The sequence below is a fragment of the Mixophyes fleayi genome, chromosome 3 (genome assembly GCF_038048845.1).
Source record: "Mixophyes fleayi isolate aMixFle1 chromosome 3, aMixFle1.hap1, whole genome shotgun sequence".
NCBI classification, from domain to species: Eukaryota; Metazoa; Chordata; class Amphibia; order Anura; family Limnodynastidae; genus Mixophyes; species Mixophyes fleayi.
Genome location: NC_134404.1, coordinates 99,653,245 through 99,668,981, shown reverse-complemented (window position 1 = coordinate 99,668,981; position 15,737 = coordinate 99,653,245). Strand labels below are relative to the sequence as shown.

Here is a 15,737-nt window from a genome sequence, read left to right as displayed (position 1 = left end):
GCCATATATCCAACTAGCATACAGCCATTTCAAACTTATTACCTCGCATTTAGTGCAATATATGGCTCAGTGCTTTTATGGTGTAAGCCTTGTAGTGGACCATATAATTTTACGGCTCCTTTAAGTCCACGTTTATAGTAGCTTTACCTACCTCACCTAGAAGTGCTACACTGTAGAAGCCATGATCCATCAACTTGCCTGATAACAGCTAACTTGCAATAGATGATAAAAGATAATTGTTGATTTATTGTTATGGGCTAATACACATTTACATGTAGTCAGTAAATAACGTCCAATGAGTAAGGAGGATAGGTATAACATAGAATTCAATGATCCATACAATAAAAGTCACCCAGCTACATCCACTGTGTGGTGGCTGTGCAGGTATTTATGAACCCTTAGGAGCAATATTTTGCATTCACAATATACATTACTGCTAGACTAGCACGAATATGCATATTAGTTTGTGTGTTGTGACTTTGTAGTTTAGATTATTTTGTATCATTCTTTCGACTAAGACTTGATTAGCTGATTATTTGAACAATGTTAATAAATTACCGTATTAAAAAACTGTAACATGCACATCTAAGTGTTGCATTATTCCTAGATTTTGCAAAAGCTTTTTACACTGCCGACTACAATACACTATTAACCAAATTTCGTCTCTCATTTATAGGAAATCTAAAGTAGTTTCACTCCTATGTACAGTATAAGGAAGATCCCAGAGTGTATCAATCTCCGTCTCCAAAACTCGCAACCTCTGGTGTTGTCCCTCAAGGCCCTGGTTCTGGGGCCATTACTGTTTAACAATGGTATGTAAATGAGCATCTCTAATATGTATCAGGTGATACTATCTCTATATGCACAGCTCAAACCTCTGACCTTAACAATGTACTTCAATCTAATTGCTCTCAGGTGGAAACCTCAGAACAACCATTTTTTAGCACTGATAATTAGTATCCATGTTATTTGTGTTAAAGGCTAAACTTGCAAAATGTAATACACCTTATCTACCACTTAGAGCAAACTGCAACATTTACCTGACATTAATATGCAAAAATAACCATTTGGGTATATGGAGTTATCCTAACCTTTCATTTGGTTCGCATATAGACACCCAAAATGTATTACAACCTGAATTTGCTCTATACAAACAAATCCTACCTAACTGCCATGGCCAATAAGACATTGCACACCTAAATCCACTTATTGACTATGGAGATGTAGCTTATGGTACAGCCCCTACTTCCCCAATTATCAGAACAGACGGTTACCCCTGCGAGTAAAGCACATTTCACCTACGGCCTATTAGTGGTTCCTAAATTCAACAAGGATTCTGGAGACTCTGTCTTCTCCATGTCTGGACTAACATACCTGAGTCACTTAAATCTGACCCCTGTCTTACCTCTTTTATAGTTTATTTCACTCAATAAACATGTTTGTAATTCTTAATGTCTTTTCTCTATATTAGGTGACAATTACATATGATGTATCCATGACAAACCGAAAAATGATAAGTGGCCAATTAGACATTTGCTTTCATTGTCTAACTTACATTAGATTAATTACATTGGTTAATATAAATGGTTAGGAAACAACTCCCACTGAGTAAGGAGGATCGGCTTCAGTCATTAAGGAAAGTTAAGCAAAAGTAAGCAAGTAAGGTAATACCATGTTGCATTGGAGGGGGAGGTAAATATAAAATGTGAGGACAGATTTATAGTTGGGTTAGTCCTAGATCAACTTTAAATTTCAGTGTACAAATAATCTATCAAGTATGTGTGTGCTGCATGAAAAAACAGAAAGTATTTTCCTTATGTGCAAAATAACAAAGTCATTTGCACCCCTTGCATTGTAACATGGTTTTGTCCAGAAAACTCGAATAATAAAACATAATCAATTTTTTGCTTAACTTTCCTTAATGAATCAGGCCCGATATGTTTAACAAAGGCTTCACAATGTATTTCTTCCTGGGAAAATAAATAAATAAACAAGTTATCTGATATTGTTGCTCAAACATGTAAATTTGTACCAACTCATAGTAACCAATCTGATATTTGCTTTCATTTGTCTAACTTGCACTGCACAAATAAATGCTAATTTCTGATTGGCTGATAGAGGTTTTGTGCAAATATGTTCATTTGAGACATTCACTAGAAATGTGGGTACGGAGACGATGTTCTGGCATGAAATGGATTTTACCTGTGCTAAAAAAATGTTTTTTTACTTTGTGGAAACTTGGTCACTATTAAAATAAAAAGTAACCAGTGTAAATGAATATCTCCTTAGGGAGATGATCTTCCAATTTTAGAGGGTGATTTGTATAAAGTAACTATATGGGGGAGTTGGCTAACTCCGCAATACAATGAAATTTGGTTCCTAAGAAAACATGCTCTCCAAAAAAGCTCAAACCAATTTTTGCCAATACATATATCAGAGTATGTCTTGCATGGAAACAAAGCGAGTACATTCCATCTAGGCCCAAATATTTTGGGAAGGTGTAACTTCCCCTTTTATCGGTTACAGGGGCTTTAGGAGACTTAAATTAGTATATTTATTTAGGCATGCCAAATATATGCATTTGGAATTTAAGTTAGTAACCGAGCTAAAAAAAACCTTCCACATGCAAAATATGCTCTGCCCTAGATAACAGTTTATTAACTGTTTTTTTTGTTTTTTTATATATAATTTAGTCTGGTTTCACCTGTATTTATGGTGAATGTGTATAGATGTGTTCAACGTGCCCCCTATGCTGAGTAAAATGATATCAAGCCACTTCTGCAATTAAACGTTTTTCAAAAACAACTTCAGATTAGGTTTGTATTTCTTTTAGTATTTAATAATACATTTAGGGCCTGATTTTGGGTTTTTAAGCAAAGCAAAGCAAAGGAGCAACTTTGCACCTGGACAAATCATGTTACATTGCAAGTGGTACAAATTGAGTTATTTTTTTTTCTTGCAAGGAAAATACTGGCTATTTTTTCATGTCGCAAACAAATACTTGATAGCTTTATTTTTACACTAAAATTAAAGTTGATCTATGACGTGCCCTTCCCCAACTATAAATCTGTCCTTACATTTTAAATTTACACCCCCCTAATGCAACATGGTTTTGCCAAGGTGAAAATTTGCTCCTTTTCTTTGCTTTGCTCCAAACTCAAAATCAAAATAATTAATGTTATTTGAGCTAGATTCAAGAAGTACTTGAATCAATGAAATATGAGGCTCCCTGTGGGGTACACATACAACAGGTTGATAACATGTGTCCTGGTTCATTGAGGATGAATATGCCCCAAATTAGTAATTATGCTCCTCACAACACCACCACTCCAACAACAAATTTGGTCACAGCAACGTCCTCTGCCTATCTCTATGTATGTCTTTGTTAATGTTATCACACTGGTTTATTTACACCCATACAAACTTAAAAAACAGAACCGACCATTTCTACCTCTTGTAATCTTTATTTAGATACCAACTCTGTAGCTAGTGGTACAAAAGGTACCTGGCTTTGAGGCACCCCATACTAAAACCAGGCCCTCACAGGTACAAAGTAATATAGCTGCCAAACAATATTGTTTTTCCCCAGAGAGCACTGATTCCAGAGAAACAAGCTCAAGGCAATTAAGTCAGATTTACCAGAGAGATAAAAAGTTATATTTGCAGAATAAATCATACTTATATAATTATACATACATTTATTTTAAATGATTTCCTGCTTGGAAAGCCTGAGCAAAACCAAAATTGATAAAGGCAGTGATAGGTAAGATGTATTCAGTCTTGCTAACTTTTCATTTCTATTTATGAATGTGAAAGAGATCCCCCAAAAAGACAGCTGGAGAAGCAACAATTGTCTTTGAAATATCTTCTCCACCGTCTGATCGCTTTTTATTCTGTTTGATTTTCCCTTATGTATAAGGTTAAACCACTACAATCTGTAAATTGACATCATTGCGTGTGTATAAATTGAGGCAGTCACTAAGCTGTGAATTATACATATCACTGCCATTCATTCAGTTTGCTCCTACGTGCTTTCTGTATTTCCAAGACAATATGTACTTTCCTTGCAATTATAACCCACATAAACTCCTTCCCTGTGCATGACAGGGCTGAATAATTTCACTCAAACAGTGCAAATCAAAGCAAAGCTTCTAAGCCTGCAAAATATTCTGCATTATAAGGTGAAGCTATGGTTTACCACCCAAATGTATCACAGCGATTAGTCAGGCACCTGACAAAAGTCTATGGCTTATGTATCTTGTTATTTTTTTCTTCTTGAAGTAACAAAACTTCAATTGTAGGCACAAAGGAGTTTACCATCATATAATCACCGGCAGATTGTTATGGTAGTAAACATATCCTAAGTACCGCACTCTGTGGTACTTAACAGAGTGCCTTATTGCTAGCAGAAGGGCGAAGTGATTAAAGCATACATCAAACAGAATAACATATTTCTCAGGCACTTGCGATATAACTCATATAACAAGATGTAATGTGATGTTGGTTAATTCATTGCTCAGGTTTCCAGAACGCTGTCCCATTCGAGGAGTTTCTAGCAAATTGATATCTAGGAGTTTATTGATTATCCTGTAAAGGATGAAAGTAGTGTTTCTACTGACAAAGGCTTCTGCCAGAGATTGGTATTGCAGAGGGCTGAATTCTGAGTCTTGCATTCACTGAAGGGAAAACAAAAGAAAGAGTTACAGCAGCAAATCCTCAAACTTCTTCTCAAGAATTGTGGAGGTCTTCCCTGGCCCCAATATAACGTCCGGTCTCTCGTGAAAGAAGATGCAAGTGCTATAGTGTGTTGACTTCCATCTTTTTTTTTTTTTCGAATAACTGAAAATGTGGTTTACATTCCAGACAGGTCAAGAGTAGGAAATAAATAAATATAAAAAATAGGTCCAGAAAAGAGATTTGCAAAGCAGAGATAATCCATTAGCTGCCAAGAATAATCTAGAATCAAACTGCATTTATGAGGTATTTAAATCATACACAGCAGTGCAAAATGAGGTGATTAATGAAAACCCCAGTTAAATAAAAATGATATGTAGTACAGTGCAGACACATGGAAAATATAGGGCGATGGATTAGATAGGCAGCAAATTACCACTGCAGCGTGCAACTTGTATAAATAGAGGTGGAAAAAGGTTTATGCTAAATAAATATTTTGGACTTGAGGATAAATTATAAATAGTTCTTTGCACATCTGTATGTGTTTCATACAGTGACACTTATATATGAAGCTCAATTGTATTTTAGAGTGTATTTTGAAATAAAACCCCAGTGTAATAGTTCCCTCATCCAGGTAAACACAGCTTCTTTTAGCTTCTAGTTCAGTAAACTGATTATTTACCGCTAGTACTGTACCATACCCATTACTGTAAATAGCTAGATAACACTGCAGCCCCTGTATTTACTGCCAGTCATAAACAGCTGGTGACAAACAACAGTCAGGTATGGTGCACATAGTTTAAGGAGTGCTTTTACCTTCAGCCATGACACAGATTAGAGAACAGGTACCATGTTGTTGCCAAAATACAAACTCAAAATGCCCATCCAGGAAGAGGCTGTTAGGGCAGGCTGGCACTTGTAGTTCTACAAGAGCTATATACCCACAGGTCGCTCTCTGATAGCACTGAAAGTAAATGATTAGATAAGGGGCATTGCAGGACAATGAGCAAATGGAGCCGACTTCAGAAGAAGAGGTAATGGAATACAAAACAGGTGGAGGAAGGGGACATACTGCTGAAGGGATGCTATGTAAATGTGAGAACATGATTGCAAAAAGGGTCTGGATTATTGTATATATTCTCACTGATTGCCCTAGTTCCATTCAAAAACCAAGTTTAATGTGTATAGGGAGGCAAGGTTCCTGACCCTCCATCTTCTGCTTGGGCTGGGATCTGAGACACCGGTAATATGACCTGGCTGGGTCTCATTGACTCTTCATAGGTGGGCAAGTACTTGACCTCTTCATAGCTGGGCAGCTGCAGGAACACAGGGGATGAAATGATGCGGAGCTCATGCTCGGAAAGGTGTCTGACACTATCTATAAGAGAGTCCTGGGAGCTGGTCTCGTTGAGCAGCCCCGGCCCGCCTTGTCCCCGCTGTTGTTGGCGAGTATACCTGCGAGGACTGGGGCAGATCATGCGCTGCAGGAAGTAGCCGATAGCAAAGAGCACCAACAGTATGAGGAGCCCGGAAAGCTTCCTGACAAACCAGCCCACATTGTCCAGGAAAGTATGGAAAGGCAGCTTGCAGCATTTGATCTCAGTGTGACTGACGTTCCCAAACACACAGCAGCCCTCCTTCTCCCCGCACAGCAGATCTCCACAGCTCCAGCCAGCCTGGGACTCCTGCAGCAGCTCAACCCACAGCAGCACTGCTGTGATCACCAGGGACCCTTCCGAGAAGCACTGCACCATCCTCAGCAGCAGCACCGCTCCGCTCAGCGCAGGGGGAGCAGGCACACTGCAGCATGCACACTTTGGAAGTGTCACCAGCAACCTAACATCTTGATGAGTCTTTAGGGAGGGGAAATGAGGACTGGAAAGCTGCAGCCCCCTGCAATATACTGCTGCTGATGAGGATGTGAGTCCTTTCTTGGGGTTTCTTGTTCTAGTGACCTTGGACTCAGACAACTTGATCATCGTATGAGTGTTGTGCATAGCAGCTTCAGATATCAATGCCAACCCAGCATCATCACACTCTGGAAGCAGACCAGATGAGAGACACATCAAACTGAGCAATGTCTCTGTGTACAAAGCTGCTTCCCAATACAGGGGACTCAGGAAAACACATCAAATGGCATTACTGATTGATTATGCACCCTGTGTGTCTGCTAATGTGCTTCTATACAGGTTGACAATCATTGGAAGTATTTTTTTAACTGACAACTAAAATGCATTTTACTATCAGATTATTATCTTATATTAAAATGTCTTAAAATGTGACAGTACTATTTGCAGCGTAGGATTGCCAGGAATTGTAGGGAAGTGATTTGTAGACATACAGACTCATTTTCAGTTATTCTATGTGTGCTAATGTAGTGGTGGGATTTTTACTGACCTCAATTTCTTTTACTAATGGAGCAAATTTTCACTATGTTTTTAATGATTGTTGCTTAATAACCTTTTGCTTGTATATCTTGATTTGTATAATGCTCATATCAATGTAAGTTATTCATACCTTATAAAGTGATTTCACAAATATATGTAGATACAACACCATAGAGCTGCCCCAATGTAGGCAGACAGCATCTCTAGTCATCAGCCAGTGCACTGACATTTCATCATTAGCTGTTCAGGGCTAGGTGAGATGGGAGCTCAAATTACTCTGGCTACAACCAAATCATTACAGCCTGTTCTTACCTGCAGTCTGCTTCTTTTATCAGTAGATTACTACAGGCCAGGCTGAGTTATAGTCCCTTTCATATAACATAACAAATACAAGTATAACATAATATATTTTACTATGCAAACGTATACTGCAAGTATTTGCTCATTTCTATGCTCTCTGCTCACTTAAATCTGCTACTGTCTAACATATTATAATGGACCACATATTCCAACATGTATAGCACATAGATAGATGTTTGAATTTATTTTAACTATCAGACTGTAGGTGACATATAGAAGATATAATCTGGGGTATGTAGGGCCCACTAGTATGCTCTCTTGTAATGGTTCACAGAGGAACTAAAAATAATATATTTTTATAAGACATAATAATACTAATATTAATAATAATTTGTTTTATGAATGACATTCTAGATATGCATATATTGCAGATTATTGTATTTTAGACACATTCTATTCTATAAATGAAATAATCTACAATTCACATATATCTAGTGGATGGATGTGAATTGAGCTATAGTCAGAATCTAGGGGGCCCAATTATCAATTGAGTTTTACCATAAAACGGCAGTTTTCAGGAGTTTGCTGCAATATTGGGGATCAGAGTTATTTAACTAAGGGATCACAGCAGATATCAGAGATTCTCTTTGATCGCAAAAGCAGTCCTCAGTTTTCCGTCATTTAACATCAACGATATTCGTAACTTGCTCAGAATGGCTAACGCCATCTGTAAATAGAGTTAGCCATTGAAGTCTATGGGAAGAGCATTCAGGATAAAGTTTTTATTAAATGGACAAATTAAATGTCATTGTTGCAATGACAGATAATAATTAATGGGGCAAATCTCTGTTAATAAATATCCCCCTAGTTCTCTCTACAGCCTGACAGATGTCATTCCACCTGGTGTTCGTCACACCACAGTAACCTCCTGTAACGGGTCTGTAGTAGAAGAGGAATCCAGTTACCAGAGTTGAAGGAACCAGGAACAAGCCGAGGTCAGTGCAGGCAGAAGTGGAGTTTAGTTAATCAAGCCAAAGTCAGTACATGGGGAATCACACAGAGATGTAATATGAATGTAAGGACAAGACCACGGCTGTCACTACCAACATATGGCTGATATGGTAACCATCAGTAAGGGGGACCTGGCAATTGGTAACCAGTACGGTAAGAATAACTAACTGCTCCAGAGGCCCTGGCACAGCTCTACTGAGCACGTGTATGTCCAGTAAACGATTCTTATCACAGTGGAAATGAAAGCTCAACTGGGGCTCCATGGTCCATGTACTGGGCCCAGCACATGCTCAGAAGATTTTATCTCAAGACTATTAAATAACACCTTCTATTTTATGTCATTTCGTTGTGTCATGATCCCCTCAATGTATAGTGCTGCTGAGTACGTCAGTGCTTTAAAAATAAAATATAATAATAATAATAATAAGCCCACAGTCTAAACAAAACACTTGTGTCTTTGTTAGACTCAGAAAAAAAACCTTTTGTAACTACTGAGTAGACTCAGGACAAAGCCACTGCACTTAAGGCAGTACAGGATTCCAGGATAGTCCAACCTCTTTCCGCCACCTTTTTTCTTCACAGTGAACTGTAGTCCCTATTCAGAACTAAGATCAGATTACCCTCTGGAGTTTATTGTGAATTTAAAGCAAAGGTAGCAATAATCAATGCCAGCAGCATATGTTACTTGGTGTAGTTGTTAGTCTAGCATCTGGGCGTGAATTGATCCCTGTAGGGTGTTAAAGTAGCAATCCCACATAAAAGGTTTAAATAGTAAGATAAGCATGCCTCTGTAATTTTTCTTAGCTAACATCCTATAAATCAATATCTCCATTTTAAAGTATCTCTGGACGGCAGTAACACACACAGAGTCACAGCTCTCAGCTGTAAAGGCAGAGGGGAGAGTAGGAGGGGGAGACTTTTACAGTGCAGATAGAACTCCGGCATTCCAAAGCCCTTTTTGTTCACTAATTCATGTGCCATGTGACTGTGGTTGCTATGTTACTCACATAACACTGTGGAAATTGTGCAGAGCATAGCAGCCTGAATAAACAGAATGAAAATAATCTGGTAATTACCAAGCTTCTTCCAATAGTCTGCCGTAGCCTGTCATAGTGATCGTTTCATGGGATTGCTGCATTAAATTTCTAAACAGTGGTGCTTACAGGTGTGCAGGGGATAATCTGCGTCCTGTTATCCATATTCATGGGCATCTTTGATGCACCCCGAAATGACAGTATTCAAGTGCTCAACTTGGCCCACACTAATGGAAGCAATTTTTCTGTATGACAATGGACTTTCTGCTGGAGCTCATGTAACTTTGAGGCCAGTGTTACATTGCTAATTGTCATGGACAGTCCAAGTTTTAATAGTAATAATCTGAAACCTACAGCAGGTATACAAATCATCATCATCATTTATTTATATAGAGCCACTAATTCCGCAGCGGTGTACAGAGAACTCATTCACATCAGTCCCTGCCCCATTGGGGCTCACAGTCTAAATTCCCTAACATACAGACAGAGAGGGAGAGACTAGGGTCAATTTTCTTTTTTCTTTTTTTTTGTTTTAATAGCAGCCAATTAACCTACTAGTATGTTTTTGGAGTGTGGGAGGAAACCGGAGCACCTGGAGGAAACCCACACAAACACAGGGAGAACATACAAACTCCACACAGATAAGGCCATGGTCGGGAATCGAACTCATGACCCCAGTACTGTGAGGCAGAAGTGCTAACCATTAGGCCACTGTGCTGCCCAAATGTTGGGTACTACATTTTTTTAGCTAACATGAAAGGGTTGTATTGTATGATTAATGCTAACCTTCAGATTACTCAAAGAGAGACATAGAAAGTGTTTCTTATCAATAAACATGAGTAAGCGATCAATATATGACATGCAGTTGCACAGTTTTTCTGACATACAATGCATATAAAGCAAAGCACAGGTTGAAAACACTGGCACAAGCTAAGGTTATAGTTTATATGGAATACTCTGCTTACAACATGAGCTCCAATGTGCATGGGGACCACTAATTCACAAATCGCCACAAAACAAAATCATCTGCTTTATGGGGAATTTTTAGCATTCAGAAGGATCAACCAATGACAACAAATCTTATAGCCTGCATCTATGCATGGACACAGTACTTGGTCCAAAGAAGAATTGATTGAAGCCAGGACTTGGTTGACTTTCCTTGAAATGTACTGTTGTTTCTGATGCTACTTCATACTACTCTGGCAAAAATACTTACCATAGAAATCAATAGCAAAAGTGCAAACAAAACAGTTTTAATCATACAGAGAAATAATAAAAATGCAATTCCAGATTTCCAGTCTATTCCCTTACATGCCCTCTATCTTCCAGTTCAGTGATTTCTGGACATGGTTCCCACTGTGCTGCTGTGGATCATACAATCATAGTAAACTAGACCACATATGATTAATTTACAGTTCGGCTACATCTGTAGGTCTTACTTTGGGCATCACTGTGGCCTATTAATGGGGTCTGAAGATGACCCCACATAACCCGATAGAGGTCATCCTCTGACTGTATGTACTAACCTGTCTCATGATCCAATCAGTTTTACTGGGGATTGCTGTTGTTTTTGGTCCACAGTGTGGTATTGGGCCAATTGCTGGATAACAGCAGCAACGTCACAGAGTGTGTACACAGCATAAAGTATAGAGGATACCTGGTGCAGCACAATGGTAATACTTGCTCAGGGTAATCAAGGTGGACCATGGAGAGATTTTCTAGGAAGGTGTTTTGGGTTGGTAAATGATTTAAAAAAATATTATTGAAGGTCAAAATTTTATGTTCTTTTATGGCTTAAAAATCAGCTTACTATGAACAAGCAAGTAACCAGAAGATCCACTAATACATCCCAATCTTATCTGGGCCCCTCTACTATGCTTGGCACAGGGTGACACAAGAACAGTATGGTAACATTAGAGTTTATTGTATCCGAAAGTCCCCATAGTTTGTTATTGGTCAAGTAGACTATAAACTCTATGGGGCAATATTCAATAAATTCAATAAATATAGATATAGAGGTCTGTTCTTCTTTGTAATCCATATTCTATAACAGTATTTAGCCATTTATCCACCTTTTCCACCTCTTATTGTAATGACTAAAAATAAGATGCGGCACCACAATAAAACATATATTTTATAGATTAAACGTTGACATTTGTTTCCTTATTTTCTCCAACTGGATCATCACCAACACATTTAGGTGTTGTGATGATGTAGGAAATTATCTCGCCAGAAGTGCACAAAGAACAAAAATGCTTTATATTCTTAAGAAAACATAGAGAAAAAACATGAAAGACATACAATTTTTTTTTTGCATAGAATTTTTAATTGAATATCATAAAAATGTATATTCTTTCCATTAAAGATATTTTAAGAAGATTTCTAGAGTCCTCAGATGTTCTGTGGATGTAGGCTTCTGTCTCTTCAGGGGCAGGATAGTGGCTAAGTGGTTAGCACTTCTGCCTCACAGTGCTGGGGTCATGAGTTCAATTCCTGACCATGGCCTTATCTGTGAGGAGTTTGTATGTTCTCCCCGTGTTTGCATGGGTTTCCTCTGAGTGCTCCGGTTTCCTCCCACACTATAAAAACATACTGGTAGGTTAATTGGCTGCTATCAAATTGACCATAGTCTCTCTCTCTCTCTCTCTCTCTCTCTCTCTCTCTCTGTCTGTATGTATGTTAGGTAATTTAGACTGTAAGCTCCAATAGGCATGGATTGATGTGAATGAGTTCTCTGTACAGCGCTGCGGAATTAGTGGTGCTATATAAATAAATGATGATGATGATGCTGTAATCCCAGACAGACTCTATGATGTTGATATCAGGGCTCTGTGGGGGCCATATTATCACTTCCAGGACTTCTTGTTCTTTTTTATGCTGAAGATAGTTCTTCATGACATTGGCTGTATGTTTGGGGTCCTTGCAGAATATATTTGGAGCCAATCAGACGCCTCCCTGATGGTATTACATGATGGATAAGTACCTGTCTGTATTTCTCAGCATTGAGGACACCATTAATCCTGACCAAATCCCCAAACTCCATTTGTTTAAATGCAGCCCCAAACTTGCAAGGAACCTCCACCCTGCTACACTGTTGCCTGCAGACAATCATTATTTTACCACTCTCCAGCACTTCGGCTCAGAACTGGAAAAAGCCAGTGGGACCCAGGTACACCCATCTACTGTTCGGTGAAGTCTGGGTAGAAGTACATTTTCCAAATCGCCACTTCTAAAAGTCTACTTCGACCACTGTGTATATGTAATAGGAATGTCATCACATAAAGTCACAGGGATTTCCATGCAAGGTAGAAAGCCCTGTTTTTCCCATTTACCGGTACTGCAGACCACTGTGACTCCTTACAAATAAATGATAATAATAATAATAGTAGCTCCAGCTTTTCATGACAAGCACTACTGATAGGTCCATGCAAAATTCACACTGTAATATTTACTGTTAGAACCATTTGTTTGATCTAATGTAGAGTACTTGAAGTCTCAGGTAACTCCTCCCTTAAAAAAGGCGAGGAAAAAGTGAAAAAATGCAAATAATAAAAATAAATCATCCCATTGCTCCTGGTCCAGTAACTAACTCAGACCTTGAGAAAAGTACATACATCTGCTATCCTCAAGAGATCTAGTGGATAACAAAATTATAGGAATAATTTTTGTCAATTTTTTCCTAACTAATGTCCATAAAATCAAGTCATATTTAATCAAATATGCAAGCAACCCAAAGTTTCATCACACCCAGAAAATATCTAAAGTTTTTTTAGACATAGAAATAAAAAAGTTATCCCTAGTGAATCCACAGTAGTACAAAATCGCAAGCATTTTTTGGTCATTAACAACAAACAACGTCTGGTTATAAAGGTTCACTTTTGTTTTTTTGTATTCATGCACAGAATCCGACTAATAACTATTCTATTGTGCAGGGAAATTCCCAATCTTCAGAGGTAACAAAATTTCCACCTCTTGTAATGAAGAGGTCCCATGACATCACAAAGAAGAAAAAAACTGCTTTTGTTTAGTGCCCCCATTGTCATACTAATTGTCAAACTATTAACATTATTCTTGCATACTAATATAGCATTCAAGAAATAAATTATAAAACAAACAGCCGCATAGTACCAGTTATGCTTAAAATGGACACTTTGTAGATATTGGCCTCTCTTTAATATATGCATCTTAAAAGAAAAAATGGTTTAAGTAGCTCGCCATTATATTCATGCTTTAATTACACGAGTCTTATTCAAAGCCTTAATCATTATGAAATTATACATCATATCCTCTACTTTAACAAACTGACTTGTATGTTCCTTCGTCTAAATTATTGATTTTAGATTTGCTTTTCCCATGGCCATTATTTAAATATACTTTGATGTTGGGATATTCTTTCAATATCTCTGGACTCACTGCTGATTAAAAATGTATGAGCATCATTTAACAATTATTAATGGTCTTGATGCAGGTCCTGTGTTGGAAGGCTGTGAACTGCAGAATTGAAGAGCACAGGTACTGTGAGTATCTGTATAGTCATTTCACAGTCTTGTCTGCATCCAATCACGGTACAACATCAGGGAGACTAGTGATTTACAGTAGTATATATGACTATTCATAACAGCAATCTATCCATCACCACAGGGCATATTTTTGTCTAATGTTCTCTATGTTTGCTGCATGTGAAACCAATATTTTCAATCTGAAAGGTACAGCAATGGGTGATAAATTGAATCATCTTTTGTTATGGAATAATCTGTGATAGATGGTGTCATAAAATGTTTTATCATACTTAGTGCATCCAACATGTTATGGTAGCCCGATATTGAGACAAACTACAGCAGCAGGTTTTTGTTTGATTGTTGTTTCTTGTAACAAAATTGTATAGTATTGGTTTTAACCTTGTTGCTAGATGGAATTTAGACTGTAAGCTGCAATTGGACAGGGACTGATGTGAATGATTCCATAGAATTGCAGCTGAGCATGCATCACCCTCTGCAACAATATAAAGTACTTATAGACCAGGGGGTAAATGTATCAAGCTGAGAGTTTTCCGGCGGGTTTGGAATGTGGAGATGTTGCCTATAGCAACCACTACATGAAAGCACCACTACATCTCAAAACTGAACAACTGTATTTTATATATATATATATATATATATATATATATATATAGACACTTCATAACATTTGAAAGATAAAAAATAGCCTGTTGTTGCCCAACCATGTTGCCCAACCATGAGGATCATGTTCCTCCCAATTCTGACAGACCCTTTTACCTTCATACAATCAGGAATGTCCCACTTGGCATGTTCTGGGTGGTATGTGCTTCACATGAAGGTGAAATACATTGTCCAGTGATTACCTGACATTACATTGCTGTTGTTTTAAAATGTAAAGTTTAAATAATCTCCCAATTTCATTAATAACTAAAGAAACTTCCCACAGCATCCTCATATTACCTGATATCAGGTAAAATAAAGCTGAGATTACTGTAAGTTAACCTGCTGTGACATCACTTGCCAGCATTCTGCTAATAAGTTAGTTAACAGTAATCATTAGATGTTCCAAAATTGTGTCACATATATACATTTTATATTTTTAATCTGGAGTAAAACTTATGAGGAGGGTATCTTAGTTCTCCAGAAAGGTAATACATCTCATAAGAGGTTCAGATACATCAGTAGGCAGCTTTATGGTGGCAGTCAGTTTCCAGATACTGATAAGGCCGACAGTTACTAAAGCGACGTACAAAACCCGATGTTTACATGGGCGACCATAACTAAATAGAGGCTGACCTTAAAAGCGACCCTTAAGGTAACCAAAAATCTTTGAAATAAATTCGGAGGACAAGCGATGGCTGTTTTGACGTCACTTTCAAGTGCGACTGTCATATTAGCAGTTTTAATTAGCGGTTTCAAAGTGGCAATGCCGGGTCCAGCCGCCTAAGCCTAACACTTAGGTTAGATTACTTAGGCGACAGGACCCGGCATTGCTGCTTTAAAACCAATATTTGTGAGAAAAATAGCCACAGGGATGGAGATATCCATCTTCAAAATGCTGGGAAAAAGCATCCACTTCCAGGATAGAAGGTCGGGATAAATCAGGCTGGCGAAGTACTGGAGCAGAAATGAAAAGCTGCTTAATGCAATGGAACGCTGCTTTAGCTTCTTCAGACCAATTGGAGGGATCGGACCCCTGTGGTAGGAGCCACATGAGTGGAGAAATTTATAATAAGTTTCCTGTAATAAATCGCAAAAGCCAGAAAGAGTTGGACCGCCTTGAGAGTGGTTGGAAGGGGCCAGTTGAGAATCGCCTTGAGCTTCTCTGGGTC

The 15,737-nt window shown here is 38.1% G+C and overlaps 1 protein-coding gene across 1 annotated transcript; it reads right to left on the bottom strand.

The window, feature by feature from the left end:
- Positions 1-4,574: 4,574 nt before the first annotated feature.
- C3H3orf80 (chromosome 3 C3orf80 homolog) lies at positions 4,575-6,747 on the bottom strand. The gene has a single exon (XM_075200561.1). The coding sequence runs from the start codon at positions 6,738-6,740 to the stop codon at positions 5,850-5,852; it is 891 nt and encodes a 296-aa protein (XP_075056662.1). The 5' UTR covers positions 6,741-6,747; the 3' UTR covers positions 4,575-5,849.
- Between the last annotated feature and the right edge of the window lie 8,990 nt (positions 6,748-15,737).